The sequence below is a fragment of the Babylonia areolata genome, chromosome 17, assembly GCF_041734735.1.
Source record: "Babylonia areolata isolate BAREFJ2019XMU chromosome 17, ASM4173473v1, whole genome shotgun sequence".
In the NCBI taxonomy this organism is placed as follows: Eukaryota; Metazoa; Mollusca; class Gastropoda; order Neogastropoda; family Buccinidae; genus Babylonia; species Babylonia areolata.
In genome coordinates, this window is record NC_134892.1 from 13,348,246 (window position 1) to 13,373,074 (window position 24,829).

At 40.4% G+C, this 24,829-nt stretch overlaps 2 protein-coding genes across 3 annotated transcripts in view; both read right to left on the bottom strand.

Annotated features, from left to right (window-relative positions):
• The window catches only part of LOC143291662 (uncharacterized), a 29,625-nt gene extending 14,651 nt beyond the window's left edge, over positions 1-14,974 (bottom strand). For both annotated transcript variants that reach the window (XM_076601661.1, XM_076601660.1), the window contains exons 1-7: positions 14,757-14,974; positions 8,145-8,261; positions 6,826-6,907; positions 6,081-6,242; positions 5,171-5,212; positions 3,681-3,814; positions 2,146-2,366 (exon numbers count right to left, since the gene is read on the bottom strand). In XM_076601661.1, coding sequence (XP_076457776.1) covers positions 2,146-2,366; positions 3,681-3,814; positions 5,171-5,212; positions 6,081-6,242; positions 6,826-6,907; positions 8,145-8,261; positions 14,757-14,888 — 890 coding nt within the window. In that variant the 5' untranslated portion in view covers positions 14,889-14,974. The remainder of the gene's footprint in view (positions 1-2,145; positions 2,367-3,680; positions 3,815-5,170; positions 5,213-6,080; positions 6,243-6,825; positions 6,908-8,144; positions 8,262-14,756) is intronic.
• Positions 14,975-19,287: 4,313 nt separating this feature from the next.
• LOC143291663 (uncharacterized) overlaps positions 19,288-24,829 on the bottom strand; it is a 12,986-nt gene continuing 7,444 nt past the window's right edge. The window contains exon 4 of the mRNA XM_076601662.1: positions 19,288-24,829. This exon is cut by the window's right edge and continues 809 nt beyond it. The gene's annotated coding sequence lies outside the window, so the exon portion shown is untranslated.

The window sequence follows — 24,829 nt, forward strand, 5'->3', positions numbered from 1 at the left end:
TTAACATCTTTTCACTGGAAACGAGGTGGGACTGCTCTATGGGTGCAACTGCCAGGTGATTAGGTTAAAAGGTTTGACATCAAATGGTCCTGGGTTCAAATCCTGGTTGCAGTGCCTGGTGGGGTAAAGAAGGGTCATTTTTCTGATCTCCCAGGTCAACCGATGTGCAGACCTAATAACGTGATAGTGTCTGAAACCCTTTCATGTGTATGTGCATATGTGCATACAAATCATCAAATGCACACATTAAAGATCTCATAATCCATGTCAGTGTTTGTTGAATTGTGGAAACAAGAACACATCCAGCATGCACATCCTCAAAAAAACAGTAACTATGTTAAGCCTCCACTGGTGTGTAAAAATGGTCACACACGTAAAAATCCACTTGAACACGTATACCAGTGAACATAGGATTTACAGCCAATGAACACTAAAGAAAAAAATGAAGCAGTAGCAGCAGAAAAAACAAAGGATAAGGAGGAGGAGGAGCGGGGGAGGAGGAGAAGAACAATAACACAAAAAAAAAAAAAAAAGAAAAAGATGAAAAAGAAAAAATAAAGATGAAAAGAAAGAAGAAAGAAGAGGAGGAATGGGAAAGGAGGAGGAGAAGAAGAACAAGAAGATCAACAACAAGAATGTAAGAAAGAAAAAAAGATGAAAAAGAAGACCAAAATTAAGATGAAAAGAAAGAAAGAAGAGGAGGCAGAGGAGGAGGAAGAAGGTGAAACAGGTAACAGGAAAGAGGAAACAGTTGTCAACCAACAACAACAGGTAACAGGAAAGAGGAAACAAAGTTGTCAACCAACAACAGCAGGTAACAGGAAAGAGGAAACAGTTGTCAACCAACAACAACAGGTAACAGGAAAGAGGAAACAGTTGTCAACCAACAATAACAGGTAACAGGAAAGAGGAAACACAGTTGTCAACCAACAACAACAGGTAACAGGAAAGAGGAAACACAGTTGTCAACCAACAACAACAGGTAACAGGAAAGAGGAAACAGAGTTGTCAACCAACAATAACAGGTAACAGGAAAGAGGAAACACAGTTGTCAACCAACAACAACAGGTAACAGGAAAGAGGAAACACAGTTGTCAACCAACAACAACAGGTAACAGGAAAGAGGAAACAGAGTTGTCAACCAACAACAACAGGTAACAGGAAAGAGGAAACAGTTGTCAACCAACAACAGGTAACAGGAAAGAGGAAACACAGTTGTCAACCAACAACAACTGGTAACAGGAAAGAGGAAACAGTTGTCAACCAACAACAACAGGTAACAGGAAAGAGGAAACACAGTTGTCAACCAACAACAACAGGTAACAGGAAAGAGGAAACACAGTTGTCAACCAACAACAACAGGTAACAGGAAAGAGGAAACACAGTTGTCAACCAACAACAGGTAACAGCAAAGAGGAAACATAGTTGTCAACCAACAATAACAGGCAACAGAAAAGAGGAGGAGATGGAGGAGGGAGAAGAAATTGTCGACCAACAACAAAAATGACAGGTAGCAGGAAAGAGGAGGAGATGGAGGAGGAGTAAGAAGAAGCTCTTGACCAACAACAAAAAGTGGGGCAGGAAGAGGGGAAGCTGTTGTCAACCAACAACAGGTAACAGAAAAAAGGAGGAGGAGGAGGAAGAAACTGTCAACCAACAACAACAGGTAACAGAAAAAAGGAGGAAGAGGGAGAAATTGTCAACCAACAACAACAGGTAACAGAAAAAAGGAGGAAGAGGGAGAAATTGTCAACCAACAACAGCAACAGGATAAAAAAAATTTTTTTAAAGAGAGAAGTAGGAGGAGGGGAATGAGGTGAAACAGGAGATGAAACGGACAATTACTGATTAGAAGAAGGAAAGAAAGAGACGGAGAAAAAATGATATTGTATCGTAAAGCGGACATCTAATTAACCAATGTCGCTAAAAACATCTAATTAGCAAGCACACAACTGCCATCTGAACCTGTTCGCTGAGCAATGTTTCCACCAAAGAAAGAAACAAACAAAAAACAAGACGACCAAAAAGGAGACAGAAGCACCAAACCTGTTCACTGAGCAGTTTTCATCAAACAAACAAGCAAACAAAAAAACAACAAGACGACGACGATGATGGAAAAGGAGAGACAGGAGTGCCTGAACGTACGCAGTGCTGGAGATGTAGTCCCAGCGGCTGCCCTCCAGGTTGTTGGTGACGAGGAACTTGGCCACGTTCTTCACCTCTGGCTTCCCAGAGAATGCCAGCAGCTGCACCACCATGTCCTCCACAGAGTGGATCCTGCCCAGGGGGTTGGACCGGCCCATGCCTCTTCCAGAGTGCACCCACAGCCACTCGCACAGGTTCTTTGTCTTCTCGTATTCCTTGGTCTGCCGGGCCAGTGGGGAGAAGTCAAAAAAAAGATACAACATTAGAAACATAAAATTACCAATGTATGCGCCAAAAACAAATGGGTAATGCTTGTAATGATGTACTCCCTTATCACAGATTGACATAAGCTTACAGCTGGGCCAACAGCAAAGTGAGAGCTCAGTGGTTTCTCTATTGAAATGTGAAGTCATTCACAGCTTAGTCTCTTGTGAACTGAAATTAGGAGGCAAGACTGCACTGGCTCTTAGTCAGTTAGTGCTGCAGCCTTGGGGGCTAGTTGGCCTTTGGGATATGACTGTCCCAAAACCCTCCAGACTGAGAGAGTGGAGATGGAACTTGTGCAAGACACAGTCCACTGAAATCAAATTCTGGCCCAGATAATCAGGACAGCAGATGCCTCCTCTGCTGTTCTGATGGTTATAGTCGGACACAACGGTCTATCATACTTACTCATAACTGGACACAACCGGCTATCCTACTTACTTACTGCCCATTATTAAGCCCTCTGGCAAGTGAGGCAATAACGGAGAACTGCCCCTCTGGTCTGTTTTGGGCCAGTCTCATCAGTAATATGTCAACAAGCAGAGTTATGTTGCGTGTCTGTCAGTGAAAATTATCTTTGTTGGCAAACAGGAAGACAGCATTGAAGGAATAAGGAGAGAGAGAGAGAGAAAAAAAAAAGTGCAAGAGAGAGAGAATCATCATTGTCATGGTTATCATCACTGCTGCAAATACTAGTAATAACCCATCCAAAAGCACAGGGCCCCATCAGGGTTGAAAACACCATAAACATGGACCATGAAATGACGGAAAGCCGGAAAAGAAAATAGTCACAAGTACAGTCATACTCATGCTCAAACCCTGGATATGACTGATGATGACCATTCCACTAATATTTCATCAAAAGATTTTTTTTTTTTTTTTTTTTAAAAGGTCATGTGAACACAAACATAATTACACATAATACACAAAAGTAATGTACAAAAAAGGCACACAAGACCCCCAAAATGCTAGTAGGTATCCAGGAGGATGGTGACAGAATGGTTAAAACGCTCATCTACCAAAACAATGTCCATAAGGGTCTAGGTTCAATTCCCGCTTTCACCCTTTCTTGCAAGTTTGATCAGAAAAACCAAACAAGGTCTCTGGTCATTTGGATGAGATGATAAACCACAAATCTGTATACAGCACTGGCTTGGTGCACTGAAAAAGAACCCACGGGTAACAAAAGGGTTGTTCTCTGGCAAAATTTTCTAACTATTCTGCACACCTTCCTCCACTAATCAATGAAAATCAAAGTGAACGACACACACCAGACAATACAGCGGGGGGTATTGACCGTCTCTCATCCCTCCTCTGACCAACTTCTCAGCGTTTTCAATGATGGCTCCATAGTCACGGGAATCCTGTTCCAGTTCCTCAACAGGAATTCGGTGAAATTCAGAAGCTGCAGGAAAAAAAAACATAGATAAACCGAAATAGAAGGGATGAATTTTTATTTAAAAAGTAAATTAACCATCATTTTCATTTCAACCAACATTTCCATTTCAAAAAAATAAAACCATGATCACCGTCACTTCAAAAAATGACTTTTCCAATAAAACAACCACTATGTTTTCTTTCAAGATAAAAGAACAATTATTTTCATTTTAAAACCTAGTAACCAACATTTGCATTTTTTTAAATAATTAACCATCATTGTGGCTTTAAAAAAAAAGTTTTCTAATAAGGCAGCCACCATTTTTGGCTTCAAGATAATCTATATCAAACATTTTCAACAACACCAATCTGTATCTTTAAAATCACACACACACACATAGATGTACATATTTACATTCTATACGCTAAACCCAACACCAAAACTTATGCACAGCGCTCAACTTGGGAGTGATAGCCTAGCGGTAACACGTCTGCCTAGAAAGTGAGAGAATCTGAGGGTGCTGGATCAAATCTCGCACACGCTTTTTTTTTTCTCCCCCTCCACAAGACCTTGAATGGAGTTCTGGATGCAAGTCATTAGGATGTGACGATAAACCAGGGCCCTACATGTAACATGCATTTACCACAAGCAAAAGAACCCAGCAGCCACAAACCGGTTGTCTCTGTCAAAATTCTGCAGAAAAAATCCGTGTTGATAGAAAAACAAATACACTTCTAGATTGGACCACAAAAAAACAACAACAAAAAAAAGGTTGGCCCTGCACTATTGTAACATAATCGCCACAGTGAGAACAGCCCAGATTTCACAAAGAAAAATCTGTTGTAACAAGGAGGAATACAATGGAAAGCAACACAATACGATCCCGACACAAGCGACAATGACAGGCAGGAAATGTTAAGTGGGAGAAACAGGAAATGCCATGAAGAGGAAAGTCTCCCTCAGAGCAGCCACCTGCATCACCTCACAATAAATGGAGCAAAATCCATATGTATGAGCAATTTATTCATTTATTTATATACTTTATTCATTTAATTTAATAGCTTTAATTATCATCAGATTCTAAAAAATAAAAATAAAAACACCACTTGTCTTAGCACCTTCAAGACCAAAGAAGTTCTGGGGTCAAAAGTCAACAGCTAATTTCATAAAGTTTTGGTGAACTTTTACAGATAAAGATTTGCCCCTCCCCTCCCCCCCCCAACCGCCATCCCCCAAAATAAAAAAAAATTTTGAGCCCATCAACACACTCACACAGATTTGTCTTATATATTATTTTGCCATCTGACCCCATCCACACTCACAGGTTTTTCTTGAATGTATTCTTTCATAGTTTGACCCAATTACTCTTCCTGGAACACTTACATTGATTCTCTGCACTCAGCCGAAATCCAAGAGGAATTCCACCTAAGAAATAAAATTTTTAAATAATTTTTAAAAAACAACAATAAACACCTGAGCAAAAACAAAACAAGAACAACAACATATTCTACTGTTCCACAAGGTGCGCACACACATTTCGTTTATTGTTTTTCTTCATTTTATATCAGTAGACACACATACATGTGTAAGGAAGTGTGGCTTTATTATAGCGCACAGTAAAATATTTAATTATCATTATTATCATCATCATTATCATCCACTAGTTCCGAACTTCCATAGTGACACGGGAATAAACTGAAACAAAAGTGTAAGTCTAAAATTTCAGGACACAAAGATAAACTGAAGAAGCCAATTATATCATCATGCAATGTTAATTGAAAGAGGCATGATGTGTTTTCATCAATTGTAAGAAGCATGAAAACATTTATCAAGCATCAATACTGGGAGCTATCAGTATCTTCTGTTTTCTTTTTTTTTCTTTTTTTAATAATCAAGCACCCAGAACACACATCCAAATACTTCTGGTAAGTCTCTCACACAGACAAATCCATACACATATGTGTTTCAGTCCATACCACTCACACACATACACACACTCTCTCTCTCTCTCCCCCTCTCTCTTTCAGGTAAGGGTATCTCAAATCAACACATTTGAATTCATACATATATACATGCGCATGGGTGGTGTGGACTGAGTATTACATTACATATATTATATTTTATAGTCCACACCAAGCATGTGCATACTCGAACACACACACACAAACGCACACGCACGCACAAACAAAACGCATGCACACACAAGCACCTACACACACACAACACACACACACCACACCACACCACACAACACACAGACATTTTTCACACAGTCCATCCATCAGTCATTCACCTGGCCAGATCAGCTGGTGATAGTAGTTGATGATGCCTCCGCGCAAGCTGTACTCCCCTATGGCCATTTCACGCGGCAGCCACTCCCGCTTTACCGTCTCCCCTTCCGTCACTTCGCACATCTCTTGGAAGTTGATAAAATAGAATCTCTCCTCCGTCAGATCTGAAAGGAATCATTTACATTAGTATTTACTCAATGACAGTATTGATAAATGAGAAGTAGGAGGATTTTTGTTTTACATACTGGTGAACATTGACATTTTGTTACAGCATTAATTTTCACAGTTGAATGTCGTCACTTAAATAAATAAATAAGCAAACAACAGTTATTTATTTATTATCATTTATCATTCATTAATAATTACTATTTATTCACTTTTTTGCGTCTTAACTGACCATAATTACATAAATAAATAGAATACTTTATTATCTTATAAGGGCAATAAATGAACCCAACATCTATATCCAGTCTAAAATGGCAATAAATAAGCATCTTTCTAAGTAAATCAATGATTGTTACTAAGCAATCAGTTATGAAATTTTAAAAAAAACATCTGTAAGCAAAGGTGGCACATTTGTTTTTAACTTCTTGTGCTCAAAGACCTAGTTACTTCCAGTCTGTGAATAAACATAGCAAGTTCTACCCTTCCTTCAACAATGAAACAGAAATCTGTGTGCACACATATTCAGACCTAGTTTCTTCGTTTTCGTGCCCCAGTAACCCTTCCCAGTAACGACCCCCTCACCTTTCCCATGCCAATGGCTTGTTGTCTCAGCAATCTCTCTCTCTCTACGTTTCCTTGCCTCTTCAAACGAATCTATCCTGGTCTGTAAAGCAAGACAAATTAATACATGATCAGATGGAAGTGACAGCTGAGTACCCCGGTAGTCTGAGTGTCGGACCTTCAATCTGAGGGGCCTGGGTTTGACTCTGGTATCTGTGCTTGTTTGGTTTAGGTGAGGATTTTCCTGATCTTCCAGGTTAACAGGTTTGCAAACCTGCCAGTGCTTCAATCACTGTGTGAGTGTACACATGCAAACTATAAAATACACAAGATAAAGATTCCGTAATGCATGTCAGTGCTCAATGGGTTATGGAAAGGTAACATATCCTGCTTACACACCACCAAAATGGAGCACACTTCACCCATTCAACCCTATCGAGTTTGAATGAATGAATGATATGGATACTTACAGAGCGCCTATCCTCAAGTGCTTTACAAACACAGAGTCATTTTCACAACAAGCTGTCTACCTTGGTAGAGCCGAATGGCAGCTGCCATTAGGTGCTCATCATTTGTTTCCTGTGTCATTCAATCAAGTTTACAACCTCAGCAGGCTTCCATGCAATAATGATGTTGAAAAATCCAGAAATCTTACTGAAAAACTGACTGGTTTATCCTCCAAACTGACACATGTGGACAGAGCCAGAAATTAGTACAGACGTTAGTTCCACTTCGCTTGCAGCTTTTGCACATGTAGGAACAAGGAAACTGTTTTAATGAAACACATTTTGGCACCCAAGCATTGCTTGGGCCGGGGTTCAATGAGTAAATAACCCAATTGCAAACGATTACGAATGTGGGGGTTGTACTTGTAGCCCATCAAAAAAGAGACATATATCTTTTTATGTTAAAAGTAAAATCATGTTAACAAAATCATAAGAGTAATCTACGATTCTATGTAATTGTACATATTCACAAATACACACATGAATACACATACACATGCATGCACACACACAATGCCCCATCCTCAAACATGAACATGCACAGACACAAAGTACCAGACATATATAAATATATAATATGTACGCGCGCGCGCACACAAACACACACACAGCTTCCTTATCAAAGAACTTAATTGGCACAAGCTTTTTCCTTTCAAGAATTCAATGTATATATACATGTATACACACACACATAATGGAAATTGTTCAAATTCACTAGGACACCACAAAGTGACTAAAATTAGTAAAAACATCAAGTGACTTAAGAGATTGTGTAACAAAAAGGCAAAAAAGAAATCATGAAACATTTTAAGTTTCACAAGACGGAATACGTACGGCAATGACTTGTCCAGTGTTGTCCATGCGATCATAATCTCCCCCTTCAAGTTTTCTCTGTTGCCGTTCCTCTTTTGCACGAGCGTCCCACTGCTTTTTGTCCTCTTTTGGCATTCCCTTAAGAATTCAAACAATTGAACAAGTATAAAGAAATGTTGCCATTAATAAATATGCACACTATCATTCCATTTCCCTTCAACGCTGGAAAAGATGAAGTGAAATAACAAGAGAAAAGAACAGAGCTATTACCATATCCCCTGACTCACTAACTGAAGATAAATATCTATCAATCTATCTATCTCTGTAAGCGTGTGTGTCAGTGTGTGTCAGCGTGTGTCAGCGTGTGTGTGTGTGTGTGTGTGTGTGTGTGTGTGTGTGTGTGCGAGAGAGAGAGAGAGAGAAAGAGAGAGAGAGCAAAATTTCAGAAGGCAAAATCAAAACTTCAGTGACATGATCATGATGTGTGTTTGCAGATATATAACTATAAGCATGTGGAGTGGATGACAGACTTGTCAAAATACCAGTGACAAACAAGAGTGTGCTTGGACTAGTTGGAGGAATGTGCGTGGATGACAGACTTGTCAACTTTGTAAACAAGTATCTAATGTTTGAACTTTCCTCATAGTATGTGCAACATATGAATAATGCTTTGTAAAATTCAAGCTGCTCTCAAGTCCACAGGGAGACAAAGTACTGTGCACTTAGTTTTGAGAAAAGACTCAGGTTTAAACAATAAATCTTCATCAAATCAAAATGTGGTCATGCACACATGTTCAAGAATGGGTATTCGTATGTGCACTGCAGTTCATATTCAACAAGACTGGGCTGTGGTGTAAAATCTAAATATATCAACCAATCAGTCTCTCATGCACACACCCACACCCACTGAGTGGAAGTCATGGTTTCACCATCTGATATTTTCCAGATTTTACAAGAACTCTAGGGCTGCTGACAGTATGTCATCCTTTGTCTTAGAATTTACTCACCACATCTCTCTTCCTTCTCTCTCACATATGTTCATCAACAGATCATGCTAAACCTCTGAACAGGGGGGAAAATAAGTGATTCTGAAACTCAGCAAGTGGTTTTGTGTCTACCTGACATGAAAAAGGTAAACACAGGAATGTGAACCCAGCTGAAGGTTAATTTTTGTTCAGTCGCTGAACACTTCAGGATAGATACCTATCTAATATCTGTGAAACACATTCTCAGGAAATCCTGATGTCTTCATCCATTACATGGCCACAGTCAATGTGACAGCTCTTCACAGGGTTGAGTAAGAAAGCTGTTGCAAGGATGAGGACAGACATAAGACAGTGGCTACTCTGTATGGGTTTCATCGGGTCACTATTTTTCACAGTTCACCCTAAGGACACACACCCCAACACAGAACTGGACCCCAAAAACAAATCTAAACACCAAAACCTGGAAAAGACTACCTGACAACCACCAACACTCTGACCCCCTAAACTCTTTTAAATCAGGCTTCAAAACTCATTTCTTCACTCAGCAATCTAAGTTTTATCAACCTCTTCACTCAGCAATAAGTTTCTTTGAGGCATATCCATCCAAACAGTAAATAACCCTGTACATGTGGTATGCTTGACTGTGTGTGTGTGTGTGTGTGTGTGTGTGTGTGTGTGTGTGTGTGTGTGTGTGCATATGGATGCACATTTACATGTATGTATCCATTGTTTCATCATGTGTATAGTCTGCTAGGTACTGTTTTGGTAAAATGGCAGTAACACTGATGTAATGCATTATCTAATGCATACTGTTATGTTTTGTAAAGCACCCAAAGCAGTTTTCAGGAAAGAGTGCTATAAAGTATGTATAACATACATTACAACAGACAGAAGCGGAAGCAGGTGGATGTCCATGCCCACCTACTCTGTCTGCAGTGTGTAAGGACCTGAACACATGACACCCTTGACCTGAAACTTGAGTCATGAGTGTCATTGTCAGCTGCCACAGCAGTGACAGGCATTCTCAATCCAGACCCTGGATATGTGACAGTGGTTGGCACAATAGCAAAAATAGCAATGACATGAATTCATATAGCACCTCTTCTAAAAAAAAAAACCAGCTCTAGGCACCTTACAAAAAACAGTGAGATATGTAAAATAATAAATAAGCAAATACACACAAATGTGTTATTGTTGCTTGTGTCAAATATTCATTGCAAAAAGTCACAGCTGACTACAGACACTCACACCAGTCACCTTCTCCCACACCCTCTTTCAACAAGCGTACACATCACAGCCGCTGATCATATTCAGCACAAAATGTTTTCAAGCAATCAAATACATGTGCCTTTTTTTTTTAAGCTTCAGACCGGTGGTGAAAATATTTTGACATCTAATTTAACAAGTGGTTGTACTAGTCTAATCACTCCTTATGACTGAAAGTGAGGCTCCAAAAATTCAAAAGTCAGGGGCCAATCAAACTACACGGTACATGCAACAAGACAAATGTGGGCCAACAAAGAGACAGACGCATATGCCATCGGAAGAAATGTGTGCATTAATCCAGTTGTGCAGGTACAGCTAAACAGTCAATGAAACTGAAAACCCTATCATGTGTGTGTTTGTGTGTGTGTGTGTGTGTGAGAGAGAGAGAGAGAGAGAGAGAGAGAGAGAGAGAAAGAGAGAGACAGAGAGACAGACAGGGACAGAGACAGAGAGACATATGGTTATTTTTTCTATCCTTTACTGCCATGCCTTTTGCTTCCAATTCCAATGATTAAAAAATGTGCACACCATCCCCACTCTGTATTTTGCAGCTATAAACTACCAGTTTGTAAATGGATAAATTGGTAATTTAACCCTAAGCCTAGGACAAATCAATTTGATTCAAACCTATATATATTAATACTTCCTTGTTTATTTTTTTCAATATCCTGTAAGCTGTAATAACAAGTCTACAGCAGTGATTATACTTTGTAAGTTTGCACTGCAATGATTATCCTAAAGTTCATGAATATTGGCACATTCTGAATTTGCAACACTAAAACTATAATATAAAGAAGTACTACTTCTGTGTGCATGGATCCAAGGTAGCTTCCTTTTTCAGTTTCGGTCTCAAATGCGAGTTGAAGGACAATAATAGGGTCAGTCCCATTGTCGATGAATGAAATGTAATCAACCAAAAATGTCAAAATGACCAGTGACTGTATTTCAAACATTCAAAGAGAAATAAGACATAAAATGATAAATAATAAAATGCTCAGCCTACTTAAAGACATGAAGACTTTGTTGGCTACAAATTGAAGAGTTTGGTACGTGCAAGGGGTATGAAAATGACATACAATCATCAACCACTCAAAAAATTACAGAAAAGAATGGCAGCTATTACATGCTCTTCTCCACCTCCTACAACCACCCTCACACACACTGAGGTATTGAGGAAATCATACCTAAGTATAATTATCTGTTTTATCATCAAAGGAGGTTTTCTTTTTAATAATAGCATATATTATGTAACCAAGCACTCTGCTTGCTTCAAAAACTGGTTCACGCACAAGGTGTATAAGCAGACGACATCAGTTTTCGCAACTAACCCGCTGGACTTCAATGGCCCGCGCAGAATGTGCGACACCATTCACGGTTTGAACGCAAAGCCACTCACGTCATTTTGTCCTCGCCAGACAGCCTACTCCTTGACCAGTGTCGCGGTACGCTATTGGCTGAGCTGGAATCTGTGTTTCTGCTCCACCATATTTAATTAATATCTCGTTTGTCGGATCAGTAAACTGCAAGTATCGTATACTGGCAGAATCGTCGCAATTCCATCTTTATGTCTATTCCATTTATGTTTGCCTATGTTAAACTGATTTAACGCAGTTTGTAATTTTCAGCAACAAGCTCGTTAAAACTTACCCTGTTCAGGTGACTTAAATCAGGATTATAAATTCATCTTAAATAATCAACACTTCATTTTATACTCATTATAAAGTAGGTGTTGAGCTCTTTCTTTTGAAACTTATCCGACGTAAATCGGTTGAGGTATCATTTAGAAATCTGTCACTGAACACCTTGTAAGAGAAACAGTTGTCAGATTTGGCCTGATTTGAGCCGATATGCTTTGCAACACACGTGATTGTCTTTGCAATCTGCTTAACTTGTATAAGTAGACAGGGAAAGTGATCACTGGTCATTTTCCACCGGCTGGGCCCAGCTCTCTCTCTCTCTCTTGCCGTGTCGCAAGGAGTGTGTGTGTGTGTGTGCGTGTGCGCGCGCGTCGTCCCAGAGGCTGACATCTCACCACGTATCACTGTAAGTACTAGTGTGTAGAATGTGCTATTGATTGTAAATTGTATTCTTCGATACAGTACTTGTGTTCAGTTATTGCTTTGACATGTAGTCACAGCTCAGCTATGATTGATGTAGAATATCGCCATGTCGTCATATGCTCGTAGCAGTGTACCATTTGATTCTTCTTAACGTCACGGTCAATGACGTCTCAGGACACAGATAGTTTGTTCCAGAATGTTCTAGTGAGTGCATATGACGCGTTCTTTCTCATTTGCTGTCGCTGATGAAGGTTAGGTTCCTTATCTGGCTTATGCGGAGGGGATTTAAATGTTGAGCACAAGCATAGCTACATTGATACTTGGCTTTGATGCAACCGATAACTTGTGTAAGTTCATTCACCACTTAATGGTTAAGCCATGATGGTTCTTCACTTACTATCTGGTCTATCAGTTTGCCAGTATAATATCAAAGCCACTGATTCTATTATCTTGTTTATTATTCATGTATTATTTTACATGCTGATATCAGTTGTACTGCTACAGTGTGCTCAGTACTCTAAGATATGTGTAGTATTCTGTTGTAGTTATATCAGCTACTGGTTAAAACCACCTGATATGCATCAGTCTGTTAATTGTAATTTAGTTATCATGCCCTCTCCTATGCAGCTTATTCCAGTATAGTGCTACATGATAAACGGATTCATTTGAGTCACTTTGACACAGTATAAGCTTTACCTAATCTATACTGTCAGTGTACCTTCACTAAATCAGCATAGCTTCAATCTCTTTAACTGCACTATTTAAATGTATTAGAAATGTCATTTGATGTCAGCATTTGGTCTTCACACATATGCATTATGTTGTTGCTTATCCCAAACCCGAATGATAGTCCTTCCATGTAATATGTACACATGTGCTTTACTATTCACTTTTGCCAACATGTGCTAATGACATTTGTTTATGTCATTCCAGGCACTGTCTTCTTCTCTTCTTATATCATCTTCTTAGCTCTTCTTCTCATCTGATAACTACTGTAAATAAAACAATAGAAAAACCCATTTGTGACTGGCCTCTATATGTTCCTAGCCTGTGCGCAGGAATTCTTGTCTATCCTTTAATACAGTAAATCATCATTAGTTAGTTCTTTTGTACCATACCCTTGAATAACCACTCGGGTTCATAACATGGCTACAATTATATCACTTCGCAACTAAACATTTTCTATTGCACTCCTCACTATCTTTAATTTCTTAGATACAGACAGAACATGGATCATTGAAATTCACACTGTGTATGTGTGTTTGGGTGTCTGTAGGGGGATGCTGGGTGTGTGTCCGTGCGTGCGTGCGTGTGTGCATGCGTGCGTGCGTGCGCACGCGAGCCTGTATGGAGAGAGAGAGATTGAGTGAGTGTGTGTGTGTGCATGCATGCATGTGCGCATGTGCATGTGTGTGTATGTGCGTGGGTGTGGCTTTTGCCAGCCCCACTCAGACAAAGAAGGAAACATTCTCGCCAGCTCAACCAGATCCGATGTAAAACCCAATACAGGCAATATTCCTTCTTCCCCAGAACGATACGTGACTGGAACAACCTGCCTGAAACAGCTATAGCAGCAGACACCTTGGACACCTTTAAGTCTAGGGTGCCCCCCAATCAGTAGTTAATTAGATAATAGGCCCCCTACCCCCCCCCCCTCCTCTTCCCCACCCCCTCTCTTACCCTAATTTTTTTTTTTTTAATTTATTTTTGGGGCCCTGCTGTCTTAGATCAGCAAGGGACCGGCTAGCTCGGAAGGGCGAAAAGTGAAGTGATAGTAGCCTGCCGGAGAACCCACTTAGAGTAGGACTAAGTTTTCATCCTCACTAATAGGTCTGTCACTTTCTGTAGCTTGTTTTTCTTTCATCGCAACCCAACAAAAACGGCGTAAAAATCAAATTGATGATTGTGGCCGTCAACGCAGTGAAAGTGAAAGTGAAAGCATGTGTGTTCTGATTACTTATTGACGGCGAAATCAAAAAATAAGTGAACATTCATGATTCAACTTCAGCGAGGCATTTTCCTCAGAAAGTGTAAACTAGTTATCGAAAATCGACCTGTAAATCAGTCTTGCACTGAGCATCTCCGGGATGCTAAACTGCGACATCACCAAAATATTACCGTGGTAATTTTTGTTGGGGTGGGATATTAGCTTTCAAGTCTGTTCATTTGGAACAGAGGGTCTCTAAACTCAACACCGGCCTATAACCTGAGATATGTCAGATAATCTAACAATTTTTCTTTATGGAATAAAGAAAAGAAGAAAAAGCAGAAGAAAAAAAAAGGAAGATGAAGAATCAGAAGAAGGAAAAAGCAGAACTCACTTTCCAGAGTGGACTTGCTAAGGCCAAAAGTTGATCATTTGTAGCCACTGTCAAACCCTGTGCTTTCCATTTGGCCTTGTTGTTTTGCGCGAATAACCAAAAACCATTGACTTGCTGTTTCTTTGGTGGCATTTTTGTTTTGTTGTCGGTTACTCGAGTCAATGTTCACGGGAAGAGATAAATGACAGCTCGTCTGCTTCCCACGTTCAGTGACTGGTCGCGCGTCGGACTTAACAAACGATGGATCGGAACAGAACGAAGTAATCGTCTGCTTGCTGGTTGTCTGAAGCCAACGAGATACGAAATTATGATATTTTCGAAAAACTAAGAAATAATGATTTACATATTTTTACAAGCAGCTTGATACATAGAACAGAAAATAATACGATCAATACAATTACCAAAAGTGAAGACTTTTAAAAAAAAAATCTAAAGAGTTCTCAAAAATGTTCAAACCTTTGAGCCCTGAGTTCCTGAGCAATTTTAACCCTTCTGCCTGAGCTCCTGAGCCAAAATTTGCAAATAATTGGTATTAAACTGTAACTAAAACTTAAAAGGTGTTTGCATTAGTTGTTGTTATGTGTGTGTGTGTATGTGTGTGTGTGTGTGTGCGCGCATGTGTGTGTGTGGAATAGTAGTGAGTTATAAACCTTGTTGTAATGGTGCGATACCAGACTCTGTGTGTGTGTGTGTTTTACAGACACAATATCAGCAACTTCTTTTCAGACCAATTGTATTTCTCAAGGATGACAATAAACATGCAGTTAAAATCACACACACACACACACACACACACACACACACACACACACACACACCAAATGACAACAATTAAGCACTGACCAAGTGATGATCATGATATGCAGTCTTCTCTGGTGGTAGCGGTAGGGTGATCTAACATAAACACACACACACACACACACACACACACACACACACACACACACACACACACATACATACACACGCGCGCGCACATGCACACACACACACACACACACACACACACACTGTTGATGTGTTATAATTAATGTTGTTATTTATATTTACATTGTTGTAGGTTAATACTTGTTGATATGCATATACATATTCTCCTTCCCATGACACCTCATTCAATACACACCACAATCTCTTTAGACCTTTTTCTTATAATATACTTTTCCTCTGATACATAACATGAATACTTTTTACACTAATATTCACATGCATTCCCTATCCTTTATCCACTTCCTTACTCCTTTCCGTCTAAAAACACTTATAGTGAATAGACGTTAAACTGGAGATAAAACACACACACACACACACACACACACACACACACACACACACACACACACACACACACACACACACACACACTGCTGGTACTATATTCCATTGTGTTGTCACTTTGTCATGTAAGATTTCTCAGTGTGAAATTCTGACTGACCCACCTGTTTATTGCTGCGGTGGGTTCTTTTATGTGCACTAAATGCATGCAGCAAACGCAACCCGGCTTTGCTGATTGTCTTATCTGAATGACTAGCACCGGTCTTGTGGAGGAAGGTAGCAGAATGGTTAAGACGCTAATTATCCACCAATACACTGTCCATGAGGGTATTGTTTCAATTTCCGCTCAGTCTTGCCCTTTCTCCCAAATTTGACTGGAAATTCATACTGAGCATCTATAGTTATTTGAGTGAGACGATAAGCCGTGGTCCTGTGAGCAGCACGCTCTTGGTGCACTGAAAAAGAACCCATGGAGTGCTGATAGGTACACACACACACACACACATATACATATGTTATAGTGTGTCAGGCACCTATGGTGGAAGCGTGGGATTTTCTCAGACACACTGCTCACTGATGGACCCCTCCTTCCTGCCTCCCTACTCTTCTCCCCCCCCCCCCCCCCCACATTCCATGGCATCTATACCCACCAACACCCCTCCCCATACCCTCTCTCCCTTCCCCCCCCCCCCTCCCCCCTTCCCTTGGCCAAGTGCAGAGGGAGCAAGTTATCAAGAAATACTAAGTAAAGATGGTATCTCCTCTGACCATTCTCTTCCTATACACTCCCCTGCCCTTTTCCCTTCCACTTTCATCACCCTCAACCCTGTCCTCCCCCCACCCCCAACCCCCCTCCTTACCCCCCATGTCGATCTCTGGCAGGATGGCATCTGTCTCAATGGTCACCACATGGTGTGGTGTGTTCATCATGAGCTGTTCAGAACAGAATCAGGTCTGGGCGATCTTTCCTCCTCCTTCCCTTCCTCTTTTCATCACCTCCCCCCCTCTCCCCTCCCCTTCTCCTTGACAATGCTGGGTTCTGTGAGAAAAGTGTTGGATGTGCAAGTCTAGCACTGTTGGTCCCAGACTGGTCTGTTAACTTCAGCCAATTGGAAACGTTCTGGGTCAGAAGATAGTTTGCATACGGCGCCAGCTTGTGAAGAGGATAAAATGAATAGGCAAGTGGGGTTTCTTTCTTTTCCTTGCTTGGAGCAGGCCAGGAGAGCCAGACGGACAAGACAGTACCATGGGGGCTGTGAGTGTCAAACTAGCATCTATTTTTCGGACTTAGTTGAATGCTTGATTTATGGTACAGCTGGATTCTGTGACTAACACACTGGCTCAGTGGGATTGTGTTCTGCTACATGAATATAAAGTGAACCCTGAAACGTTTGGGGCTGTGAGTAATACTTGTACTGGTAATTTGCTTTGTTGGCAATTTACTTTCTGGTTTTTGGAAACAGTTTGGAGTATTGTAGAATTGTGATGTTGTGTCACAAGAGCGTTGAGAGATCCTTTTTAGCTGATGTGGTATTTCACAGTTAATGTAAATGGAATATGTTGATGCAAATACCATGACTTGTGAGAGAGCATAGCCAGCATGTGTATGGCTTAACTGTATTTGAGGCTAGTGACTGAGGGAAAAGTGGTTAAAATACACAATGTAGTCAATACATGACTAAATGGAGTACTGGTTTTGGGTATTTGGGTACCCCCCCCCCCCCTTTCCTGTTTCCTACAGGTTGATATTATGGTATGATGCTTGGACATCATGTTTGGGTTTACATGTTGTGCATCTTGGCTTACATAAATGATAATGTTCAGTAACATGTCAGTGGTGTGTCAATTGTTGACATACTGTGGGAACAATGTAAGCATTCAGTCACAAAGAAACACAGAGATTATGTGTGTTGCATCTGTGTAGAATGTTTTGGTTGCAATAGTTGGAGTTATTTTGAGGTATGACATACCTATTTTGTATGTTAGGTGGTGATGGTTATATTCAAGGTGAACAAATCTACAGGCTAACTGTATGTTCATGTGTTTCCATGTATGTGTGCACATGAGTGATAATGCAACATGGGGAACATGTGTGACTTGGTAGTTGTGATTACCATGTGCTGTAGTCATAAAAAAATTATGTTATATGCCAGTGGGGTAACACATAGCTGTATGTGTTCAATAAGATTTGAGACCACTGACAGGCAGTCCTATGTTGGTGCACACAGGTTGCTATATATTTACCAAATTACTCGGTAACAATATGATTCCCATGTAAAAATTTTACCAATGAGATACTTTGCAGAGACAAAGTACAGATTTGTTCAGTCTTAATTGAAACAGCTATTACTGTATGGTGATTTAACTGGAGTTAAACACTGGGAGTTTGTAATTGTCTGCCACATACTTGGTGCGACAGCTATTATTCTATGGTGGTTTGACAGGAGTTAAACACTGGGAGTTAGTATTTGTTAGTCATATATTTGGTGCACATTAACTTATATGCCACTGCTTGTTGATGGTAAGCTATATGAAGCTTGTTTTACATCTTTACATAGATCTCTTTGAGAAGAGAGTGTACGGCTAGACATTGAGTGTCAGAATGGAGAAAGGTTATCTGTGGAATTGTTTACTTCTCCAGACAACATAATGATGTTTCTGTTACATCAGTGCAATTACGTCTAGCGTATGTTTTGGTATTGATTTAACCTGGGTTTTAATATTGTGTGTGTTCCAGGTGTGCTGTTTAAAGTTAGAGAAATAAACACCTCAATTCATCTTTCTAAAAGACCCTGCTGTGGTACGAGGAGAGAGTGGATTGTGCACCTATCCTCTGCCTGTTATCCTACTCTACCCCTTCACCTTCTACACCTCCCCGTACAACCCCTATCCCCACCACTACCCCCTTTTAACAACTATACCACAACACAATACAATACAATGGAATGCAAAGCAATGCAATACAAGCTTTAGCTTCAGATTTTCATCACAAGTCTTCCATTGGGTGCATGAACAATTCTAAATATACATTACATGAAACATTTATGATTCCTAAGCATATGATGCAAACATGGCATTTTTGTGTGCTCTTTTTATTTGTGGTTAGAAATTTTTTGTGATTACATTTTTCTTTATATGTGGTATCACCGTTGTGTGCAAATTCAAGAAGTTATCAGAATCATAACCAGTTTATTATCTCAGAGAAATTAAGAGTGGTGAAGTTTGTGATATATATTCAAGTTACAAGCAGAACAGTAAAATATAGTACACAAGATTTTTTTTTAATGAGCAAATCAAAGCAAGACCAATATAAAAAATTCCACTTTCATCAAACACTGTTATGTGTCCAATGTTTTATGAAGAAATGTCAATAAAAATGCATTTAAAAGATCACACACACACACACACACACACACACACACACACACACACACACACACACTCACATGCATTCACAAACAGCTCATACATACATGCATGCACAATATATTGGACAAGTGTGACAGTTTTGTGGTAAATTCAATAAAATATTAGGTTTAAAGAAAAAAACAACAACACAGACATGACAAAGGTGCAGCTTATTCTGCACACAAACATCAATTTCCACAGTAAAATCAACATGTTTGTATATCTTTTAAAAAATCCATCTATATCACTAAATGAGAAATGTCCATCCTCTCTGATCATCTTCAGTGGAGGTGGTAACATCACAATAATAATCATATAACTGCTGTCTTTCTGTAGCTGCCATTGTCAATGCCAATGCATCTGACAGTGTCTTCTAGAAGGTGAAACTGAGAGTCTTCTTCTTCTTCTTCTTCGTTCGTGGGCTGCAACTCCCACAATTCACTCATATGTACATGAGTGGGCTTTCACGTGTATGACCGTTTTTACCCCACCATGTATGCAGCCATACTCCGTTTTCGGGGGTAAACTGGGAGTCATATCTAGCCTTAACCCTTTGAGCCCTGACCACCGCTTTACCGGTGGTGGGGAGTGGTGGCATAATGCCTGGCCACCGATTGAGCGGTGCGTAAACACTTGTGTCGTGTTTTGCTATTGGTTGACGTATACTGAAGAGCCAATCAGAAAAACCGTAATATTCTGACGTCAGCGAACGTAGTACCAATATTGCCGCGCCTTTTCACTGTGTTTTGTGCATGTGCTTTGGATAAAAAATATCGATTTCTACCATGAAGCGTGCAGAGTCTCAACCTGACACGCCTCCTTTGATCAACTGATTCTGCACGCTCAGTTTCATTTTCAACATCACTATCTGTAGTAAAATCATCCGATTCGAATTCCACCTCACTATCAGAGTAATCATTGTCATACTCTACTTCTGATAAATCATCAGGCATATCAGTTACTTGCTGCATTGTGTACAGTTGTTTTCTCGCACGTTTTGTCCCTGATTTTTGCCCTGACAGGCCAGGTTGAGACACTGCACGCTTCAAGTGTTTACGCACCGCTCAACCGGTGGCTGGGCATTATGTCATTTTTCTCTGCCACCAGTAAAGCGGTGGTCAGGGCTCAAAGGGTTAAGCCTTTCACTCCCGATCACGGTTTATAGCTGCCATTCAGGGGTGATTGCACAATCAATGTCAAGCTGGTAACATGATTAACAAAACTTGTTTGCAAATGGCGACTGTCTTGTAGGATGTTTTTGAGCAATTTCTCAGCAAGATTTTACTCAATTATCAAGCGTGGGGTTGTTGTTTTTTTTTGGGGGGAGGGGTGGGGGGATGGGGGAGGGGGGGGGGGGCGTTTTATATAGTAAAAAGTAGTTGTGCGTGTCAACATGGCCGCCAGTGCAGAAAAGGTGGCTGGAATTTTGTTTGATTTAAAGCATGACGTTGACTATAGCGAATACAAAAACTTTACAGAAGACAAAACTAATGATGTATTTATCAACTGAATTGATGATTCTGATTATCCTACCATGTACCAAGTACACTGATAGGTAGGGGCGTGGTTGTGTTGGACATGGGCTTAGGGGAAAAAACCCCATTATTTTTGGCTTGAAGTCTTCATTTCAGGGCTTCATTTAGGATGAAACCTGCAGACGAAGGCTTCAGTTCAAAAAACTGTATACAGTGTGTGTGTGTGTTGCAAATTGTATGTATAATGTTTGTGGGTGAGCTGGTGTGTGTGTGTGTGTGTCTGTGTGTGTGTAGAACAATATGATAGTGGAAGAAAGCATAATTCCACCTGGTTATAATGTCTTATACATTTGCCTATGGTTCAGTACCATTTCCACATATAACATACAGAGACTTGAATTTCCATAGGTTTTTCGTCGTTATGTGTAGGTGTGTGTTTTTTGGTGGTTTGTTGTTGTTGTTGTTGTTTTTGTTTGTTTGGTTTGTTTGTTTGTTTTTTAATATAAAAATCTTGAATATCTTCCCATGTTATTGCATCATGTCGACATTGAACACATAATGACTATTTTCTCCACTCATTTGTCCTTCAAAACATACACTTTTGAATTTTTGTAAATTTTTTTCATTTGGTTGGTGATTTTCCACCAAAAAACAATTCTGGAAGTATTAAAAAACAACAACAAAAAAGAGCAAAATCACCAACAACAAACCGCTGGAATGGACTCAACATATTTAAGTAGATTGCTGTGGACCAGAATGAAAGTGCAACTACTGCTACCAAAGAATTTTCACAAAATCAATAACATCATTCCCAAGTATCTTTCTCTCTCTCTCTCTCTTTTTCTGTTTCACCTTTTTTTCTTCTTCTTTTTTTTTTGTGCTGTTGTTGTGCTATGTTTGTACAAATAGTCATACATCTGTGTGAGTACATGAAGATGATTATCAACTGAGCATGAGGGGGGGAATGAGCTGAAGCAGCAATGGACCGACTGGACTGGAATGGCCAGAACAGCCCAGAACGGAGAGCGATGGCGAGGGGTCGTCGATGGCCTATGCTCCACCAGGAGTGATGGGCATAATGATGAATGATGATGGGGGGGGGGGGGGGGGGGGGTTGGGGGGGTCGGGGGGGGGCAAGGGAGAGGTAGGCTGTAGCTGAGAGACTGAGTTTCAGTTTCAGTTTCTCAAGGAGATGTCACTGTGTACTGAAAAGTCTATATGTGTTACACCGCATCTGCAAGGCTGATGCCTGACCAGCAACATAACCCAACGCGCTTGGTCAGGCCTTGAGTGCATGCATGTATATTTGTATACCTTCTTCTTCTTCGTTCGTGGGCTGCAACCCCCACGTTCACTCGTATGCACATGAGTGGGCTTTTACGTGTATGACTGTTTTTACCCCGCTATGTAGGCAGCCATACTCCACTTTCGGGGGTGCGCATGCTGGGTATGTTCTTGTTTCCATAACCCACCGAACGCTGACATGGATTACAGGATCTTTAACATGCGTATTTGATCTTCTGCTTGCATATACACACGAAGGGGGTTCAGACACTAGCAGGTCTGCACAAGTGTTGACCTGGGAGATCGTAAAAATCTCCACCCTTTACCCACCAGGCGCCATCACCGTGATTGGAACCCGGGACCCTCAGATTGAAAGTCCAACGCTTTAACCACTCGGCTATTGCGCCCGTCTTTGTATACCTATCAGAGTGGATTTCTGCTGCAGAGTTTTGCCAGAGGACAACACCCTCATCGCCATGGGTTCTTTTTCAGTGCACCAAATGCATGCTGTACATGCGACCTCAATTTATCGTCTCATCCAAATGACTAGACGCTCAGTTTGATTTTCCATTCCAAGAGTGGGAGAGTGGGATTCGAACCCAGATTCTCACAGACTCTCTGTATTGGCATATGGGCATCTTAATCATTCTGCCACCTTTCCCCTGAGGATTGAATGAATGTGAAATGAGACAGAGCAGGTGCCTGCTGTAACATCAGGTTGAAAATACATTTCCATATAATTGTATGCATGGCAGTTGCTACAACATCAAGTTGAAGATATATTTGCCTTAAATTAAGTGTCCCCTCTCTCTCTCTCCCCCTCTCTCTCTCTCTCAGCTCTCTTTCTCCCTCTTCCAACTTGACTCTCACGTTAGTATCTGACATGCATCTACACTTCTTTTTTTTCTTTTTTTTTCTCTTTTTTTGGCACATATTTTATTTCCATCAAATAAAACAGTTATAACAAATCATGCTCAACCTGACTTGAGAATTTGTTGAATTATTCAGGAGAGAAAATAACAACCCTACTCCCCTCCCCCCAACCCCCCCCCCCCCCCAACCCTCCAAAAAAAAGACATTCTGACAAACAAAACTTTTACTCTTCATGATCAACAAATAGCAAAGAGTTGTAACTCTCTCCATTCACAAGGTACACAACTAAGTTCAGGTCAATGCTGCTTATGCTACCGATTCAGCTAGCACACAGGTAAATAAAAGGTACATTGGAACAAACCCAGACACTTCCTCAAAAAGGAAGCACCAGCTTGTCCCTATTCCAATCATTTACTCTTCATGGTTGTAATTTACTGTGCTTCTAAAATGCATACCGTCCATTTAAACAAACCAGAAAGTATTGTTGTTTTTTTTGTTTTGCAATAGCAAAATGGTTACAGCATTGGACTTCCAAGCTGAGGGTCCTGGGTTCGATAACAGTATCAGCGCTATGTTATAGATGCATTCACAAAACTGCCCCTTCCTATCTCTGCGGCTGCCTTCACCTCTACACTCCATCTCGCTCACTACGGTCGGCTTCGGATCCACTCTGTTTACGCATACCCAGATTCAAACACTCGACTGTTGGCCGCCGTTCTTTCTCTGTTTCTGGACCTTGCGATTGGAACGAACTTCCTCTTTCGCTTCGTCAAGTCTCCACACTCAGCTCTTTCAAGTCTGGCCTTAAAACCCACCTCTTCCCAAAATAGCCTCCCTTGCCTGCCCTTCCTTGTCTTTAGTTTCTACAGTTTTAGAGTTATGCATGCGTGTGAATGACTGGTACGAAAGCGCTTTGATTTGTCTCTGCACAAGATCCAGCGCTATATAAATACCATTATTATTATTATTATTATCATTATGTGGGTTTAAGGTGGAAATTTGGATCCTCCAATCTCTGTGGTCAACATATGTGCAGACGCTAGACCTGCTAGTGCCTTAATCCTCTTTTGTGTGTATGCACACACAGAAAATTAACTATGCACATTAAAGATTCCTTAATTCTTGTCAGTGATTATCGGCTTTAGGAAATGCTGCAATACCCACATTTCTTCCCCTCCACTCCTCTGTGTGACTGACAGAGTGAACGTCCACCCCTTGTTATGAACACTGCTCATTCCGTCTTGAGAGGAAAAATTGTGGATATTGCCGGAAATGCTAACAATCCCAACATGCACGCCCCCCAATGCGTAAACGGCAGGATGAAAACAGTAATATCCACACAAGTCAACTCACAGATATACAAGTGAATGTTGGAATTGTAACACATGTTCACAGAAGGAAAATATTCGGTGTTGGGCTGGCTTTTAATAATTCACTGAAAACGGAGAACGGCTGCCTAAATGGCATAAAACAATCATGCACATAAAAGCCCACTCAAAGATCTTTATGAAGGATCACACATAGTTCAGCCGACAAGTGCAGAAGATCAGAAAATTGGACGTTCTTGACTGAGATAATAATGTTATTGACAAGATATTGTGAATCCTGAAGTAAAAAAAAATATATGCTATTAAAAAATATATTTTTAAAAAAAACACCACTCCTGTCCCAAACAAACAACAGAACATACAACACCCTTCCTTTCTCTCATTTCCCTCAAATTTCTCACAGCATAAGCTTTAAACTGCCAACCCGCTCAGAACC